Below are 19,611 nucleotides of genomic sequence, written 5' to 3' on the forward strand. Positions count from 1 at the left end.
AAAGAATTCAAAACATATTTGCTGTGGTTTAGGTAACAGACTATTATTATTATTGTGTTCGGTAGGCCTATCTAAAACTTTGATTGTAATGAATGAATCATTTATGTATTTATTGTTTATACTTATATAATTGTATTATTTGTTTACTTGATTAAGGGAATATACAGTGGGAAAGATAATTATTTGATTTAATGTAGGGTCTATTATCTTTATAGAATAAGTTTATTTTATACCAGAAAAAAACACATTAGGCCAAAGGTTATGAAGTGATTTGCATTTTGTTGGGTAAAATAAGTATTTGATCCCCCAGCAAAACAAACTTACTGGATAGAGAAACCATTGATGGCAAGCTCAGAGGTAGGATGATTTGAAGTTGGTCACCGCACACGTGTCAAGAGACACTTCGTGCAGGTCTACAATCTTATCCCCGACTTCCTTTGGCAGCTGTTATTGAACATGGCGTAGAGGTTGAAACGGAAGATACTGATTCTGATGGCAGGCATTTGACATAAACTGATGTTAGGAGTACTTTCATAAAGTGACAGGACTAAACTGCATTCCTGATCTTTATTTTACTCACTGAAATGCAAATGAATTGATAACATGCATATCGTTTGTTCAGATTTTTGGGTTGATATTCTGTATCAGTAAAAATTAACATACCATAATCTGCTTGTAGACAATCAGTCATAGCTCGTGACTCTACTTCTGCAATTTTACGTATCCAGAATTCCCACTCATGGTCCAGGAAAGACATTCTTCTTGAGGTTTTACAGTTAGCGAGTGGATTGCAAAAGGAGGGATTACATTTTCCTTCTTATGGGTTCTAGCCCACATAGGGGTGGAGGGGAATGAGCTGGCTGATGTATATGCCGTAGAAAGCCGCAGATAAAGATAACATAGATATTGACATAAAATACAGCAAAGCAGAGGTTAGGAGTATTATTAAAACAAGAACTTATAAAAAAATATGGCAGCTCTTTTGGGAAAATGAATCATATGGAGACATCTTTTTAATTTAGAGTCTAAAGTAAATAAGATAGCAGTTTCAGTTAGAGCTAGACATGAAGAAGTGGTGTTGTCCAGGTTTAGAATTGGGCACACCAGACTTAACGGTTCATTATTTTTAATGAAAAAGCATGTTGATGGTAACTGTGAGCATTGTCTCAGAAACAGCCCAGAATCTGTAGAGCATGTATTGATTCATTGTCAGAAATATAATCAAGAGAGGTTTATTGCGCAAGAGGCCAATGAAATAATATTTAATTACATAAATATTTTACAAAGAAGTTCTGATAAGATTTCTAAATTTTTGATTTCTTTTTTAAAGAATACAGGGCTTTTAAAAATAATTGAATTTTATGGGGAATATGTAACCTGTGGTTACACTCCAGTTCAGCGGTGGCGGTAATGCAACAAATAGTTGACAACCGCTATTTAAAAAAGAAGAAGAAGAAATGCTGTATCCTCGCCAGTATATGTCGCTGTATGAGAGTCGTGAATACTTCACTTCTGTGAAAAGAATAACAGCGAATAAGAGCGTCGCCCTGTGTTTCTTTCTTCTCACAGAACCGCGAACGTCTGATCCTCATCAGGTTTTTAACAGTTTATTTTGACATTTTGTAGTCGTTTTGAAGTAAATCTTCGCACATTTGTTTTTATAACTCAATCATCTGAAGGTTTGGTTTGCTTTCCCAAACCTTACAGATCGGTTATCAAAAGAGTTCAGCGGCTCAGTTTGTGTTAATAATCGACAGTATCAAACTTAACATCCCGTTTCAATATAGAAAGCCCTTGTTATTGTAATGAATTTGTGTGTTGTCGCTTCTTCTCTACTTTGTTGTCGGTGTATGTTTACAGTCGTTATGTACTGTTCATTGAGCACGTGTTGTTCCAATGTTTGCACACAGATACCTTTAGACTTTGCTTTCATGGGGAAAATGTGCGTTATATAAGAGAGTACACATACATTATGCCAAACGGTAAGACCAGAAATTAGAGGAAGTGAATCGAGACAGGTTTTCACAGCAACTTTAAAAAATAAATGGTTTTCAGTAAATGCATGTTTGGTGAATTATTCCTATTGTCTTGCAATAAATCCCAGTAAGAGTCCTCTTTAGATTATAAAGTCATTTACAGTTGTTGTTTTTTATGCATTAGGTTCATGTATAAAATTCTTGAATTTGTGTATTCTTAAATGCATTCTGTATTCATCTTTTTCAGAAATGTCTCTTGTCAAGCAGAATTTCCACCAGAATAATGAAGCAAACGTCAACAAACTGATAAACCTCAAATTGTCCGCTTCTTATGTTTATCTGTCTCTGGTAGGTTTCTAATCTCCTAGTATAACCTTTTTATGTATTTAAAGTATGTTCGTATGTGTTATAAACATTTGCCACGTATATTTTTGACTGTAATTTATGCTTTCATATACCTTAACATTACAAAACTTAATGTAAATAAAAATAAATACGTTTAGCCGTCAAACATTCTAACAGCAGCCGTCATTTTATGCTGAAATGCCAAAAGTATCTTTTTTCATTAACATGTGTTACACCAACATTCTCTCTCTCTCGCTCGCTCGCTATCTCTCTATCATAGGGTTTCTATTTTGACAGAGATGATGTGGCTTTGCCAAACTTCTCCAAGTTTTTTCTGGAGCGCTCCGAGAAGGAGAGAGAGCAGGCTGAGAAGCTGCTAGACTATCAGAACACACGAGGAGGACGAATCCTTTTCCAGAACATCGCAGTCAGTAACCATTACATTGTCATTCGTGTGTCTTCCCATTTTGTTACCTTTAAAACCCTGCAAGCTTTAAACAAATCATTACTTGAATAGATTTCGATTGATCATTGTCTTACATGAGGGTTTCAGCTGCGTGCAGTTGGTTTTGTTAATAGACTTTACAAAACATGAATAGAGTGGAAAGTTACCTTTCATTCAGCATGTAGACATGCATATTGTGGCATATGGTATATGCTTGAGTCACAACTTGATTTTACAAATATTTAACTTCTAAAATGTAAAATAAATAACAACGTTAAAACATTTATTATTCTTCTCCATTTTTATCTCTTTCTTTCTTTTCCTAATTATTAGAAGCCCACCCGTGATGATTGGAAAGGTGGTATGGATGCCCTCACTTTCTCTCTGGATTATCAGAAATCTCTTAACAGATCCCTGCTGGAGGTTCATCAAGCTGCCGGTGAAAACACTGACCCTCACGTGAGTAACTCATCATTTTAACATGCTCACAGTACTTTTTTGATATTGAATTATATCTTTTTTATATTGTTTTTGCGTTTGTGTCTGTGTTGTCTATTATATTGATCATTATGTTTTTGTTTTTGTCACGCTTACAGTCCAGAAAAAGATCACTATGAATGTTAAATTGTAGTTCAAGGCCAATGTCATCCGGAATTATTGATTCGATTATTCGGCCATTGTAATAATTTAACAATTGTGACACAAACGATCTTTCCACCTAGTGCCCAAATCTTGTGAGACTTTTGTAACGTTTAAACGTAGCATTATTTTGTACCTCAGGTTATAGTACATTGAGTTTTTATCAAGGTTCTCTAGAAATCGACAGTGGATTTAGTTGAAGTATTATCTCTCTCTTTCAGCTGTGTGACTTCCTCGAAGGCCATTTTTTGACTGACAGCCATGAAACCATTAAGCTATTGGGTGACCACGCAGGCAGCCTGAAACGCATTATCTCCTCAGATCCACATGGCAAGATGGCAGAGTATCTGTTTGACAAGCACACTCTGTGATGTGCTCCTCACAAAAAACATTTGCTCACTTCTGATGGTGCTATACGAAAGAATACCTCATAAAACAATAGCTTGAATTTAACAGGGCCTCATGTAAGAGAGTAACCTTTTAGTATTTCATTTAATATTTGGAGATCCATGCTTGACAGAGCCACCGATGCTTTCACACCACACTAAAACGAATGTATGGATAATGCTGTGAAATTTCTGATGATTCCGGGATTTCTTAACACTGCTTTTAAAAAGAAATTATACAGTGGGGGCTAACTTCAAAAAGATATGTTTATTTAAATACCAGCATACACACCTAAAGGGTTTTCAAGAGTGATTTCTACGTGCAACTTCAGTCCGTGTAAATCTTGACCTCAAATGACGTTTTTACAAATTGTGGTGTCAATATAGCAATAATAATAATAACAATACACGAGTCATTCCAGAGATCTTTTTTGTATTTTGTTGAATGCAATTCTTAGTTTAAATCTTTACAGGATGTAGAATTGTAACTTTTTTTGTGAAGATCAAGTTTATCAAAAGATAATAAAGCTAATTGAAATGTTTCAGCATTTGTTTCAACATTGGCATTGTTTGTCTGCAAGAGCAAATCATAGCTACACATACACTGTAAAAAAATGTGTACTGGTACTTTTTCTGGTTATTTCACAGACATTTGCGTTAATGTTAAAATGCAGTGCAAAATTATTTTAAGTACGGGTAAAACTAAAAACTTAAAGAACAGTTCACCCCAAAATTGAAATCCTGTCTTCGTTTATTCACCCTCACGTTGTTCCAAATCTGGATACATTTCCATAGGAAAAACTCCTTTATAAATGTCTTTGTACTGCTGAAAATGCAAGAATATATTTTGAAGAATGTAGGAAAGCAAACGGTTCATGGGGAAGTTTTGTACTACTCTTGTAATGTTCCTACTATGGTAGACAATGGACAAGAACTGTTTAGTTATAAGCATTCTTCCAAATATCTTTCTCCAATGTCATCAGAACAAAGAACTGTATATAGATTTGGAACAACAAAAATATGTTTCATTTTAGAATGTCTTCATATTTATACAGTATATTGTGGTCTAATTTTACAGACTCTGTTCAACAGTGTACACAAAACGCATTGTTCCTTGACAGGGAAAATTGCATGGCAGGGAATTTAATGGTCAAGTATACCTTACGGTTACAGTGATATTGTCGTCTTTTCACACGCTCTCTTCACAAATGCACGATAACTGAATACAGCTAAAGGACGCTAAAGGCAGTTAGGATTAATGTGATGGCTCTTTGAGGTCACATAGATAAGAGCTTTGCTGTTTCATTGCGTACGCCCTGGCTATGTAACATGAACTGATATTTAGTTTTTGTGCTTTTCGTAAAACGTTTGCTAAATGTTCTCAAAAGCAAACTAGTCTTTAGACGCATGTAGTTTTAAACAACGGCCAGGCACCTTGTAAAAACCTTAGTTATAAAAGGCTGCGCATTTTGATTGTATGCGTTGTTTGTTTTAGGAAAAGTACTGCATAATTAAAATGCTTCATTGGTTTTTTTTATATTCTTGAAATTCTACTGAGTGTCTGTTAAACTTGATCCCATCATGATGCTGTTTGTAAAGTGTATAGAAAAACATGTGCGTTTCATACCCATCCCTCGGAGGGACAAGCTAGTGATTGGATTTTTTCTCTTGTGGCTTGACACGGTGAATAAGCAAAATGCATTCAGATTCTAGATCTTCATCAAAAATCGCTCTCGTCTTCATCAAACTCGAGCACCTGCATCTCATCGTGTCGTTTCATCACTTCTTCATCCTCTGTGCTGTTTGTCTGTGCTCTTCTGTCACTCTTCTCAATCGGATGATATTCAAGATAGATTCCATTCAGAGCCTGTGCCGCCTCTACAGATACTTTCAACTTTCCCACCACCCCCTGCTCCTCATTCACACTGACAACTGAATAAAAACTCACAGAATCAATAATGTTTTTAAAGCCTTGCAGTTATTCCTGTTTTTTCATAGACTGAGACTCACCATTGATTTGCTGTTCAATAACATCATTTCCAGTCAAAAGAAGTTGCCGTAAATCCAAATAGGCAAATCCAACATCTTCACATTCTTCTTGCTCCTTCATGGGCTCGCTCACTACAGTGAACTTTAACCTAGATGACGAGAACAATATGTTTATCACTTTTATGGACAAGTGAAACAATGTGTTGGGCTGTAGTTGTTATTCTCCATCTGTTCAGTCTGCATTTGTCTTTACCTGCCCTGGTTGGGGTCAGTGCCTTCCAGCATTGTGTAGAGATAATGTCTCAGAGGAGCTGCGTCTATACAATCTACATGAATAACTATAAAAGAGGAAAGACACAAACAGCATCATCAACACTAATAGAAATCAGGATGCCTTGTGTTTCTAGGAGCCCACTAGATGCCTCGGAGTCAAAGCCCACAAGCCAAAAAAATATTTTAAATATAATCCCATGATAGGTCAGCAGAATTCAAGTCGAATGGTCCTGCGATGCACTGGTCATGGGTCAAATGTATAGCTGGAATGCAATGTATGTCAAAACCATAAATGTATTATACAACAGTGTGAAGCTCCATGATTGACTGCTTTGCATCTGTTTTAGACAGTCTAATGGTCACACTTGACTTTTCCCTCCATTGACTTCCATTCATACGCATGTGAATGCGACGGACCCAAGACGCAAGCCCGTCCGACAATATTTCGCTGTGTAAAAAATATCAAGTTTGGTGAACTCTGACCTGGGAATTCACATTACGTGAGTACGTGACACCAATAGAAGATCAAAACGTCAAAGCGTGACCTCTCGGTACAGAAATGTGAAAACAATTCGTGCCACCGTCCGAACGATCTTCGCTTGCCCAACGTCAAGTCTGACTGCGGCTTAAGGCTACTTTGAATGCCCAATGGCCTCACCTCTCATGAAGTTATAATGAATTTCCTCTCCTTCCGTTGGTTTACGTAAAGACATGGGTGTTTCTGTTGTCTCCATGGGAACGCCTAGCAGGCGGTACTCTACATAAACTTGATACACTGATTGGTTAAGTGCGACATTGGAATTTGGGTTAAAAGATAGTGACAGGATTTCCACTCTCAGTATGTCTCCCTGTAAGACACAAAGACACAAATGATTGCCAGAATCAATTCAGGCTATTTTAGATACGCAGCATAATAAAAATTCACATTTTATTCTCAGCATTGCTGTAAGGGTTGTGTACTGTCATGGCGAAGCGACTGGTTAAAGATATTCTTGTTGAGCAAGTTGATTATAATATTGAAATAGCTAAAATGTGAGAGCATGCTTACATGAGTAAATTACGCATCTGGCCTCTCAAGAGGAATTATTTTGGATATTTTCTATTTCTATTATAATTTCTACATATTTTCTACTTTAAGATGTTTATTATTCACCTTTACAATTACCTGTTTATGTGGCTTTGGGGGATGGGGTATGACGATAACATCACTTTCACTCGAATCTCTGGATTCATAAGACTGTAGAACGTCACTTTGAGCTATTTTTGAACAAGAAGTAAAAAAAGTTTAATCCTGCGGTTTTATAACTTGAGTAATGAGTAAGTGCTTGTTGAAATATCTTCTCACATGTGTCCTCCATCTTGTCTTCATCCTCCTCCTGGAAGTATTAAAAACAGAACCTCAAACACATTTTGTATTGAATAAGTATTTTGTTGGGATTGAATTCTACTTTACTTGCACCTTTCCTTACCTGTTCTCTTGACTCACTACAATCACTCTTTCGGCTATGAGGGCTGCTTGGTCTGAAGTCCATAACACGATCAGATTCATGTGACTTAATAGACATGGCAGGAATCAAGTGAGCTGTCTTTCTGGATGCTGCAGTGTGGTGGTTTTTCCCCCTAACTGATCTTGATGCTTGAGTTGAAGGTTTACTGGGATATGACATCTGAATAGGTGGGATTCTTTTCGGAGCTGGAGACTGAGTGGGTGTCACTGACACTCTTTCTGAGGTCCGTTTAGACACGGATGGGTGAGCCCGAGCAGTTTTGGGTCTATGGGCTGATGGAGGCTGTTGAACACCAACAGCAATGGATCATAGCGTGGAAAAAAGATGAGAGAAATGAGAAATTGTGCTTTAACATTCGGTATACAATTTTATACCAAATTGTATATTTTTATGACTTTTTCAGCTATTTTGCTTGATTATTTGTTAAGATAATAACTTGTTCTTTGTTAGTTCTCGCTCTTTTTACTTTTGTGATGGCATTTAAAAATACTAATAAAAAGTAGTAGCAGGAAGACTCACGCTGGGCTTTGTAGTGGGTCTCTGTGATATCTCAGCACTCTTTGTCTTTGGTTCTTCTCGTTCTCTTTGTTTTAAGGTTGATTCAGGTGCATAGAAAGGATACTTCCATCTCAGACTGGCTCTCAGCATTCCTCTTGGATTGCCGGCAGGGTCTCGAAGAACAAAATCACCTGACAGAGTAACAATGACCCACAAGTTCACCTCTTACCCAGGCATTTGTATGATTAGATTTTTTAACTAATTTTTATTGTAACCCAGTTAATAGTTATGTAACCTAACATTGTCAAAAATATAGGATGCTGCAAGGATGACATATTTTGGAATGAGTGAGTTAGTTCAGCCCTTCCAGGTCAATCATTGTTTTTTAAGAGGATGTTGGTAAACATATTTTCACTATTATTCTATGACTTAAAACACAACAGTAACACCCCGATCGTGATTCTTTGAAGCATATAAATCTTAAAAGGCAGTTTAAATGAGATTACAGATAAAGCCTATATATGTGTACTATGTATTCTATTCACACATAGTCATCACACATAAAATTGTAATAAATATTATGAACAAATCTCATAAATGGATGGATTTGTCAGGGAAAATGTTTGAAAGAATCGGTAATAGCTTTGTGATGGTGACGGTAATGTTGCGCAACCATGGTCACTTTATAACCACATTTTATATTGTCATGTCTGATCAAACATTTGTTGATCACAGATGCAAAAGCCCATGGAAAACTCATAATAGCTTTTTGTTGAGGGATCTGGTGTGATGCTTGTTGAGGGTTTTTTGCCCTCTATTGTTTTATTTCAAGATATTTACTCCCTTATAAATTTCCTACGCCCAGGGATTCACCAGGGTCCGAAACTTGCGACTGTAGTTGGATGCTTTCGGGAAACGCACCCGTGCATAACAGGACTGACAGGAAAAACTAGAAATGCGAACAAATAGTATAAATATAAAGAAAGCAAGCAAGCATACTACCAATAGGCAGGTGATGGTGATCTAGACAGAAGACATGTAACAAAGGGCAAAGTCACAGGTGGGGCTGGAAAACCACATGATTTAAAACATCCAGCATTGGATGTGGACGAGTGACCCCAAATACAGCAAATCAAACACAGCTTTTCGATGCGACTCGACTCTTTTAAATCCATTTGGCAGACTTCTATTAATTGTGATTTGAATACCTCTGATTGGTCTGCCTGTTGCAAGGGCCCGTAGCGGGATTGGTGTCTTTGCCAGGTACGTGGGAGCCGTCTGTATTTCGCTCTCATCCAACACATACACCCAAAGGCTGCCCGCATTCAGATATTCTAATAGATCCATAGTGGCAGCCAATGGATATCTCACTGAGTCTTTAAAGACGGGATCTGCACAGTTCTGGATAATGGCTGTGGAGTGAGGTGGTAAGTCATAAAGACGGTAGGTTAGGTAAGCATCAGGAAGCAGTCCTGGCCAGTGTGTCCGGAGACCCACACACCGTTCCAATACAACCTCCAGCTCATTGGGTATTCCTCCACCGTAGTCAAATATTTCCTGCACATACAGATCGCAAGCTTTTAGCAAATGATGAAATGCAAATAGACATAACTCTAAGAGGATTGGGACACACATATACATCAACTTTCTTTTGAAGACAAGCATTTCCTGAATCTATTTAAGGCTGCTCTTGTCAATGAGTTTCCTACAGTGACAAGAAGCAGTTAAAGCCCCAGAAATTACCCAAAACTAGTCACAGAAGTATTCAATACACAGAATATAAGTGCTATATTTTGTCTGAGTATACTATGGTCTTCTCAAAACAACTTTGTGAGACGAACAGAACTGAAATTCTTGCATGCCTTTTGGCTAGTGTTGGGTAAGTGACTCAGCCCATAGACTTTGGAAAAAGTATTCACTTTTTCTAATAACATATTCAATGGTGTAATTAGATTTCTGTACAAATAACGCTCTCTCCCTGATAGCACACATACATCTGGCTTACATCTATTTGACGACTGCATTTACATCTGCAAGACATCTACAATACAGAGTTTGCTCATCTGCAACACGTCTCGGAGATGTCTGCTGTCAGACGTTATCTGCACATCTAGAAGATGTCTGTAAGATGTTTATGATTTAGAATGAATGTAAAGATGCTCTTTCTAAGATGTTTAGCAGATGTTTTTACGCAGCAGATGTTTCCAGATCTACAGATCTTTAGCAGACGTATAACAGACGTTCAGACGTCTCCGAGACGTATTGCAGATGAGCAGACTATGTATTGCATATGTCTTGCAGATATAAATGCAGACATCAAATAGACGTAGGCTAAAAAGTAATTAATTACTTAATACTTATATTTAGGGTAATATACGGTAATATAAAAAACCTAAACGCTGTCGTTTCTTTTACAGTGTTACTGTAATTAAATTGAAGAAAAATAAAAGTATCCCTTTTTAAATTACAGTAACTAATTAGTTGGAAATTATACCCAGCACTGCTGGTCATATTCCCTGTAAGGTAAAGTACAGCTATGATATTCTTAGTTTCATATGTTCATATTCACATTAAGATGCTAAAGTTCTCTAGTATGTGGAAAAGTGTTGTGGCATTCACTGTACCTCTTGCTCACCAGTAGCCCATTCCGAACCTCTGGTGTGTCTTACAGCTTCTTCACTTCTTGTAGTTTTATTCATTAGTGATTCTGAAAGTTCCACCTGTGGGTGCAAACATACCCAAAACTCAAGGATCCCTATGACTTCCCCTTCAGCCCCTGCAGAAAAATAAACAATACAGTTTTAAAAATGCGGTGCCAAAGCTTTTTCCATCACGGGACAAAATATTCATTAATGAAAACAATGAAAATGTTTCTCTTTACCTGTAATGTTTGCTCTGTTTTTAATCTTTTCACCTCTCCGCTGTAGCGTGTCCAGTAGAGAGATCCTCGCTCGGCCACGGGTCATGAATCTTACCCCTCCGAGCGCCTGGTGCAGTTCAGCGCTAATAAAAGCACCCTGAACCTTCTCCACGTCAAAGGAAGAGAGAGCGTAATGTGACGTGAAGCCATAATTTGGCTGTTCTCCACATATTAACGGTGTTGAGAGGCTCTCAAAATCAAGAAAGCCATAGGTGCAAAATGTCACCAGCCCTTGCTCCTCTCCTGTATCTTGTCCCATGAGTCTCAGTCCCAGCGGTGTAAATGTGGCTCCCGTGAGATGGATCTCTAGAAGCGACTCTCCCTCATGCACATGTGTGAATATTGTGTCGTCTTCAGTGGGTTCGACGGAATGTAGCTCTAGTCCTGTCCAGGTGTACTGGAGTGGGATGGTTTGTGGCATTGTGGTCCGTTTATAGTTTGTAGGACTGTATGCTAACCTTTTGAGCTGAACTAAAATGTATTACACAAATAATGGAGTTATTTAGTCTTAAAATAAAAAGAGTGTTATCAAATGAAAAATGTATAGTTTATAAAAAGGTCTTTTGCTGTTTGTCTGACCTTGTAAATTGGTGATTTGAAGAGATCTGCTTTTCAACAGTTTGTCTTTCTCACCCGCCCTTCTCTTGTTCTCCTCTGTCTCTCTTTCATGTCTCTCCATAACAGTCTTCATCTCCTTCTGTGAAAGAAACCATTGTTTTGGTGTGTGAAGAGTGTAGTGTCAGAGCATATGAGACATTATGCAATAGCTGTTTCACTGTAGATCACAGGTGGTGTGCATGTACCTGAAGGTCAACATTTAGGCGATGCTGTAGTAATAATAAGTCTCTAGTTTTCTGGAGCTCTAAAACAGTCTCTGCATGTGAAGCCTGTAGGGCAGTCAAATCCTCGGATGAATCTTCCAACCTCCTCTCAGTTTTCAAGAAGTGCATCACACCTTGAGTTTCCTGTTTCATTCTGAAGGCCTAAGACATATAAAAAAAGAATGAAGATGCAAATGGGCAGAATAATTTAATGAATAATTTGGTTGAATAAAAATCCACTGCTTTTACCTTAATCTGAAGTAGAGTTTCACTCAGATCTTCTACGCTCATATCAAACTCCTGATTTAATACAAGAAGAGAAGACCGAAACTGAGTTGTATGTTTGGCCAAAGGTTCTCTTCCTTTACTAAATCATGTCTGTATAAAACAGTAAACATTACTTTGGTAACAGAGTCTAGTTTCTCTTGTAAAGTTGTGACTTCGTGTCTGTGTTGTAGGACTTCTCGCTCCAAGCAGTCATGTTTGTCTCTGAAGGACATAACTATATCTAAACAAGAACACATATACAGTAGTGTATAAAGGCATTGCATTTGTTGAGAAGACAAAAAACCCTGAACAGGCATTAGATTGCGTTGACAACTCTAAACGTTTGGCTTTGTAATGTTGTGCTTACTAGTCAGAAGATTTTAGCCAGAATTGGTGGTTCCTTGGTCACATGATAATATAATGTGTGCATGATTGTCTTTAATTTCAGATTGATGGCAATTCTGAGTGCAGAGGCCGTAGACCTGTTCTACTACTTTTCTCCAGATTTCGTGTTAATGTGTGAAATGTCTGTAATATAAAGGAAAATGTACTTGTAATTTTCTGCCATTACTTTGTCCGTTTTTATACAGGATTTTTTAACGGGTTTTTCGTTCTGTTGGTGTTTCTTGGCCATTTTAGCTCAATACTTTATACAAATAATGCAAAAAAATACCTCTGTTCCATTCCTTCTCCTTCCGAAGTTCCTCATTCTCTTGTTTCAGCGTCTCCTTCTCCTTCTCCAGTATCCTTCTTTCTTTTGTCTCTTCTTGCAGTCTTTCTTCGAGCCTCTGTACTTCATCTCTCCACCTGTCTTCTCTCAGTGTTTCCTTTTTTCTATCGTCATCCTCATGTGGCTGTTGATGGCTCTGTCTAGACATCGTACTAAAGTGGAAAGTGGTGCAATAAAGCTTATATAGGAAATAATGTAGTTTCAGCTTTCAACCCAGTCCTCTTTTAATGTATATACTTTTAGGGTTCCCCCTTAACTCCTCAAACCAGACCCAACAAGTCCCAAGTCCTGTCAATGACCCACACTGTCAAACTTTGCTGTAATTTTGCAGCAGTTTTGCCAGTAATTTCCTGTAGATTCGATTAATACTTAATATTTTCCTATAATATATACATTTCGTTGCACTGTACTTGTATGTGTGTAATGACAATAAATTGAATCCAATCCAATCCAATAAGTGCTGTTTTTAATTTGAGTTCAACTTTTCTTTAACCAAAATTAAAACACTTTTTGATATTCAAAATGAAAAAGAAGAGACTCTCATTACTGGCACTACACTGCAAAAATGAAAAGAAAGAAAAGTAACCTAAGGTTAGGTTTACTGAACAGGGCAAAATAGCGCGTCAGCAAAATTTATAAAAAGTGCAGATGGGAGTGGAAATCTCTGTGGGTTATTTACTAACAAGGAGCATATTAAAGAACACAGGCGCAATATCTCATTCCCATAATGACCAACGTAAACTACTAAACATTGCGCAAATTAGCGCAGGGTGGTGATGCTATTAATTCGCCTGTCTGGAAGACCAACTGATAAAAATGAACATTGTTTGCTGGTGGGTCGCGGGTGGATAAGATAAATGATTAATGATGAAAATGTCAACTTTAAAAAAAAAACGTGTTTAAACCCCAAAATTTCAGGCACTGTCCAGTCTCTTGTCAAACAGTGATCTTGTGAGGGGAAGGGCATCACGCTGTCACTCTCCCCTGCACTGAATGAATCCTCTTTTCAGGTTACATAAAGTGCAATGGCTGTTTATCTGTTTTTAACCATTCTTGTAAACATGTGGGTTACAAAATCTATAAGTGTCCCTTGCGTCCATTCGAAGTCGCCTTCCGGGAGAGTCGGCCGTCTGTTGAAATACTCACCTCTCCAGAAGTGAATCGTAGCTCTTCTTTAAAAGATTCCGCTCGTCCTCTAGACCTAAAACCCTCTCCTGAAGCTGAGATACAGAAGAGACGCTTAAGTATGTAACAGAGAAAGAGTAATGTAACTGAAATAACATGAGCAGTACCTCTCTCAGAGCTTGCAGTGAAAGTGTGGCAGTGTTGAGCTGCTCTTCTAATGTCAACACTCTCTGTTTTTCCTGTTTCAACTCTTCGCTAAATTCCTCCACCTTTCCCAGCAATGCTCCTTGACTCTCTTTGAAATATTTTTGTTCCTTTTTTGGACATTCAAGACAAAAAAAACGCAAAGAACTACATAAGCGAAGAATACCTTGAATGTTCATGCTGTTCAGTGAAGTTGACAAAGCATTCTAATATCCAAAGGACCAACCTCCAAAACACAACGTTTTCTTTTCAACTAACATTGTCTGTGTAAAAGAAAAAACGTGCCATTTTTCCTTCACAGATGGTGTTTTTTTATTAGAAGTAAACTATTGAAAAAAACCCGGAACTCCAAACTCTTGTGTACATGTACATGACATTTGTCAGAAGATGACAACATGTCTGCAAGAGGAATAATGGGACACTCACCTCCTCAAGATGATTCTCATAAGCCTTGAGAGGAGCACAAAGAAGGGAGAGTCATTTTAATGCCTAGACCTAATTTTGCTTACCAGGTGGACAGTACCACACGTGGCATTTAATGCTGGCAAAATACATCAGAATACTTTAGAATATTGCATGGCATTCTGTTGCATATCCACATTTTGTCCAAAGAGTGAACAAGCATCAGTACACTGGAGAGTCTATACAGTACTAAACACATGCAAAATAATCAAATGTAACTTGTAGCTCACCTCCTGAAGAACAGTGAACTTTTCCTGAATGACCAGAATGGCGGTGCTCTTTTCAGAGAGCTGCTTCTGCAGTTTGATCACATCTACATTATCCTTTATGGTGAGCCTGTAATAGGTTTAAAAGTTTTGCTTATATCCCCTTGGGCGGTCTTGCAAATAATATGCTTTTTCACTGGATTTTAACAGCAAACATTATGTAAGACAATTATCTATTGGTATTCATTACAATACATTGATATATTTTAATACATGTTCTTTCACCTGTATCCATCAGCTTGTTGTCTGCGTAAATCTTTCAGGACACTCTCGATTTCTTTCTCTTTGTTTCTGAGTGTCTCTCTGAGAGATGTAAACTCCAGCTCTGCCACTCTCTCTTGCTGGGTTTCTGTGATGGCGGTTTTACTGCGAGAGAACAGAACATTAGAAACATAAAGTCTATACTGAACTCTTCAATTGAAAGGAAAGTAGTATATTGCTGTTTAATAGCTAATTGATAGCAAGTAAGCAGAATACTAACTACTGTATGCACTCTGAATAAAGGTGCTTCAAACTACCATAGCAAAACCAGTTTTTATGATTCCATTATGAACCTTTAACATCCGCAGAACCATGGGCCACATTTGGGGGGACAAGGGGGGGCAGATGCCCCTCCATGTCGTAATTTAATTACTGTAGACAAAGAGTTGCAGATGTGAAAATTGTTTCCTATGTGATTATGTTTGTATTTCCGCATTGATAGGGGGCAACAAAACGAAGAAAGAGCAATATGCTATGCATTACGAACTATGTTACGCATTATGTAGTAATACGCACTACTACTATCCGACAAAATCGGTCAAAATGGCTAAGGGTCCCAATACGTTGGATAATTACTTCAACAAGAAATCAAATTATTATATATATATACAACAGATATTGCTGCTGATGAAGGACATGTAACCGAGGAGACAAGCAGACAACAGAGCAGATTTGAAAACGAGAATCTCCAGGGTTAGCCAGGCCTAGACAGACGACGCGCGTCCTGTGCGAGATCCAGTTCACGGACCAAAAATGTCTACCAGCTTTATTAAAATCGGGCCATATCAACCAGTTCTTTCATTTGCAGTGACTGACGGTAGAAAGTTCCGAAAAAGAATGGTATGGGATTTATGAATGGCTGGAATATAGGTCTTGTTTCAGACCTCTTGTCCTAGGACTCAGACTTGACTCGGACTCGGCCCCCTCTGGACTCGGTCTTGACTCGAACTCGGCCTACTCTGGACTTGGTCTGGACTCAGACTCGAACTACTCTGGACTTGGTCAGGACTCGGACTCGAACTAGTCTGGACTCAGACTTGACTCGGACTCGACCCCCTCTGGACTCGGTCTTGACTGGAACTCGACCCTCTCTGGACTCGGTCTTGACTGGAACTCGACCCTCTCTGGACTCGGTCTTGACTCGAAATCGACCCTCTCTGTACTCGGTCTTGACTCTGACTCAAACTTAGGAAATATGTACTTATTTATTCATATTTATATTCATTAAAATGATATAAATGTTTAATGATTTTATGTTTTTCTTAAATATATGCATGTATGTGTATGTTCCAAAACGAATATGCTTACACAGACATACAGTATATTATGTAAACACAAACTTTTATTGCAATTAATCCGGATTCATTGTTTGACAGGCCTAGTACAAACAAACGCAAATTATTCATATCTCTGCATTAGGCATTGCCTTATAAACTATCTTCAATTTAAATATTTAAATCTACATCTATTTCCGCAGAATTTTGCATTTTAGGGCACAATTACAAATTACATAATATGTTTTTGCAGACTGCATTTTTGTGGGTCTAATATAAACATGCACAAGCAAAGCAAACACAAGTCAACTTACAATCTGTCAATCTCTCCTCTGGTCTCATCCACTGAACTGAATCCACAGCGAGCAGGAGCGGTTTGAGCAGCTCGCCTGACACCTGGATCCCCATCCACAGAGGGAAAGAGAGATTGTTGTTTGCTGTAACTGAATCTAAACTAGACTACTAATACAAATAAACATCTCTTCCACAAAAGTGCTTATGGTAATGTATTCACATAGGTACCAGGAAAGAGACAAGATGTCCCGAAATCTGTAATATCATGTCTCAAATCATACACAACACAATAGTTATTTCTTGTGTTTCTCCACCTGTCCGTGGTCTGTTATGGGCTCTGACACCCAGGTCCAAAATATGTTGTTTGGCAAGATTGAGTTTACTCAGCAGCATCCCCTTCTGGCTCTCTAGAGTCGCTACACGAGCCTCCAGCTCTTGAATGGTGTCCTCCAGTTCACTGTCCCTTGCCACAGCCTCAAGTCCTTGCTTAAATCTCAGCATTTTAGTTGACAGCCTGATCAACAAAAGAACTTACTCAAAACATACAGTGTTCTAAAGCACAATGATATAAAATACCAATGATCAACACATAGACCACTCTTCAAAGTTTGTCACAAAGTTTGTCATAACAGTAAACTAAAACCCCTAGAATTACACAAACACAAAAATTTATTTATAACATTTTATTTATTAAAAAAATAACTATATTGTATCATCTTTTATTCATTTGTTCCGTTTTATTCACTCATTTGTTCAAATGTAAATGAACTAAAAACTTTTTGTAAGTGAATATACGTAAAATGTAATTAACATTTTATTGATATAGTAGTATGTTAAAACACGAACTAAATGCCTCACTCCAAAACCGAGTGCCTGAACTATTCTTAAAGAGATAAAGTTTTATCCTTGTCTGTTGTGTAGAGTAAGTGTACCTGCGTAGTTTTTGCTCTTGTGTACGACTGTGCTGTTTGAGAAGTGTGTTTTCCTCCTTTAGACGTAGACACTGATCTTCCAGCTGCTCACGTGGTACTTTGAATACACGCTGACGATCTGTAACACAATGTTACATTTTTACTGCTAGAGATTGCTCGTGCATTCATGACAACTAATGGACTCCAAAGTTATGATTCATATGAGTTATATTGTCTCAGATGATTCTTATATATTGCACAGACTCCAGAGTCATTTGCTGATATACAGTGAAAGTATAGAGATATAAAACTATGGTTAATATTATAGCTCTAATAATTTGATCTTGGATCAATTTAATAACCAATAAACTCTTTATAATTTGTTTTGCTTATAAATAGTTAGTAATGTAGTTGTTATGTTTAGGTATTGGGTAGGATTGGGGTTGTAAAGTATCGACATGCAGAATAAGTGCTTTATAAGTACTAATAAACAGCCGATATATGCCAATAATATGCATGCTAATAATAAACTAGATTATAGTGAGAATTGCCCCTATACTGAAGTGTTACCGGATATAATACAAAACATATTAAGAACTACAACCTGAGCAATGTGCCTACCCCTTATCTTCAGCACCTGTAGTGGTCTTCTCCAGTTTTTTGCATCATGATCTATGTCTTAAATAAGAAACATACAGTATGCGTAGAGTGCACATACTGTGTATCTTTCAACCTACATAAGCAGAAACAGTTTGATTTCACACCTTGGGTAACATGTATGAGTCCTCTCAAGCATACATCTCTCACAGGGAGGTCACCTGCCGTCTCGTCCACTGAAGCCAATGACATCCTGAGAGCTCCAACCAATCACTTATAAATCAAGAGATTTAGGCAGTGACATCATCACAAAGATCTCAAAAGGTAATTCGAATTTTCTCTTTCTGACATCTTATCCTTCAAAAATATGACATAATGTACATGTTAATATATAATATTACGGAACATGAACACAACATTACATGAGCATTAATGTGCTATAGAAATCCAGCTATAGGTTCACACAGATAATTTAACTTTTTTGTGTGATAATGATCAATGGGCAATAGAAATAGAAATAAATAAATGTATTCATCGAGCAGATGCTTTTATCCAAAGCAACGTACGAATGAGACTATTTAACATTTTGTTCCTCATCTACTAAATAGTAATTGTAGGTTACCAAATCTTGCTTGTAAAGGAGTGCCCCAAAAACGTTGTGTGAGGATCTGCTTATGCCAAAGGGTCTATTATTGCTGGTCTTTTCTGGAGGCAGTAGATCAGATAACGGTTACATGATTCTAATAAAGAAAAACTAGATGACTATAATGGCTAGTCATCATTTGAAAAATGATAAAAAATATAATAACCTGCCTTCGGGGCAATATAAACAAAAGGCAGTGTACTCAACACTGTAAAGTACAATCTAGACATTATATGCGACCAAAAGTTAGATTTTAATTAAATCAACATGGATTAAATATATAATAATTATGTTTATCCAATTTCTTATTGCTTTTGCTGACTTGCTGCCTTGAGGGATTTCTGAGATCTAGCATTTCAATATATAAACATATAAAATAAATAATTTGTGAAATGTTACCATTACAGAATAAGAACAGTTCAAATGAAACTTACTTTATTTGCAAAAGGCAGAAAGCGGCGGACCGAAATAATGATGTTGATGCAGATGAGAAAGGATCTGTCTGTGTATTCCACACAGAGCTTTAGTGGACATTAATCCCATGAGCACATGTGAGTCTCACTCTCATTGCCTCTTCAAAAGGTTTGTCCTATCGAGTCGTCTTCCTTCACTCTCAGTTCACTCATCATCCGTCTGTTACTGTTCTTCCGTTGTTTCTGCACTGATTTTTTGGAAAGACGCTGTTTCAACAGTGCAGCTCTAATCTGCTTAATCTCTCTCCACACATCCTCCTGTCTGCTGTCAATCACTTGTGTCATTCTTTAAGCAAATACATTG

General features: G+C 37.5%; 2 protein-coding genes across 7 annotated transcripts; one reads left to right on the forward strand and one right to left on the reverse strand.

Annotated features, from left to right (window-relative positions):
• The first annotated feature begins 1,445 nt into the window (after nt 1-1,445).
• LOC306912064 (ferritin, lower subunit) lies at nt 1,446-4,333 on the forward strand. 3 transcript variants are annotated; one of them, XM_079487921.1, is made up of 5 exons: nt 1,446-1,595; nt 2,224-2,324; nt 2,602-2,748; nt 3,100-3,225; nt 3,627-4,333. In XM_079487921.1, exons 2-5 carry the CDS (start codon nt 2,226-2,228, stop codon nt 3,774-3,776), a joined length of 522 nt encoding a protein of 173 aa, XP_079344047.1. In that variant the 5' UTR covers nt 1,446-1,595; nt 2,224-2,225; the 3' UTR covers nt 3,777-4,333. The 3 variants fall into 3 exon arrangements, with proteins under 3 accessions (XP_079344047.1, XP_079344048.1, XP_079344049.1); XM_079487922.1 differs by lacking the exon at nt 1,446-1,595 and adding an exon at nt 1,766-1,982; XM_079487923.1 differs by lacking the exon at nt 1,446-1,595 and adding an exon at nt 1,982-2,103.
• Nucleotides 4,042-19,601, reverse strand: rpgrip1 (RPGR interacting protein 1). Of its 4 annotated transcripts, none has more exons than XM_079487918.1 (27): nt 19,269-19,601; nt 18,359-18,548; nt 18,216-18,272; nt 17,616-17,733; nt 16,998-17,197; nt 16,704-16,785; nt 15,080-15,220; nt 14,819-14,924; nt 14,553-14,576; nt 14,090-14,236; nt 13,944-14,017; nt 12,741-12,949; nt 12,202-12,308; nt 12,050-12,100; nt 11,783-11,962; nt 11,559-11,676; nt 10,941-11,450; nt 10,684-10,835; nt 9,268-9,616; nt 8,081-8,250; nt 7,523-7,843; nt 7,399-7,429; nt 7,219-7,310; nt 6,712-6,901; nt 6,034-6,118; nt 5,802-5,929; nt 4,042-5,723 (listed from the first exon to the last, which is right to left on the reverse strand). In XM_079487918.1, the coding sequence occupies exons 2-27, from the start codon at nt 18,441-18,443 to the stop codon at nt 5,512-5,514; spliced, it is 3,939 nt and encodes a 1,312-aa protein (XP_079344044.1). In that variant the 5' UTR covers nt 18,444-18,548; nt 19,269-19,601; the 3' UTR covers nt 4,042-5,511. The 4 variants fall into 4 exon arrangements, with proteins under 4 accessions (XP_079344044.1, XP_079344043.1, XP_079344045.1 ...); XM_079487917.1 differs by having other exon boundaries at nt 18,359-18,464; nt 19,269-19,539; XM_079487919.1 differs by lacking the exon at nt 18,216-18,272 and having other exon boundaries at nt 18,359-18,464.
• Between the last annotated feature and the right edge of the window lie 10 nt (nt 19,602-19,611).

This window comes from Barbatula barbatula (genome assembly GCF_947034865.1).
Source record: "Barbatula barbatula genome assembly, chromosome: 23".
NCBI classification, from domain to species: domain Eukaryota; kingdom Metazoa; phylum Chordata; class Actinopteri; order Cypriniformes; family Nemacheilidae; genus Barbatula; species Barbatula barbatula.

What these genes read in the sequence shown, in the direction of transcription:
- LOC306912064 (XM_079487922.1), top strand. An exon ending in CTTATGTTTATCTGTCTCTG is followed by an intron (nt 2,325 to 2,601) that starts GTAGGTTTCTAA and finishes TCTCTATCATAG; the next exon opens with GGTTTCTATTTTGACAGAGA. An exon ending in GTGAAAACACTGACCCTCAC is followed by an intron (nt 3,226 to 3,626) that starts GTGAGTAACTCA and finishes TCTCTCTTTCAG; the next exon opens with CTGTGTGACTTCCTCGAAGG.
- rpgrip1 (XM_079487918.1), bottom strand. Translation starts at nt 18,443, where the DNA reads ATGTCATTGGCTTCAGTGGACGAGACGGCAGGTGACCTCCCTGTGAGA. An exon ending in GGGCTACTGGTGAGCAAGAG is followed by an intron (nt 9,617 to 10,683) that starts GTACAGTGAATG and finishes CTGTATGTGCAG; the next exon opens with GAAATATTTGACTACGGTGG. An exon ending in AACAGGCAGACCAATCAGAG is followed by an intron (nt 8,251 to 9,267) that starts GTATTCAAATCA and finishes TTACTCTGTCAG; the next exon opens with GTGATTTTGTTCTTCGAGAC.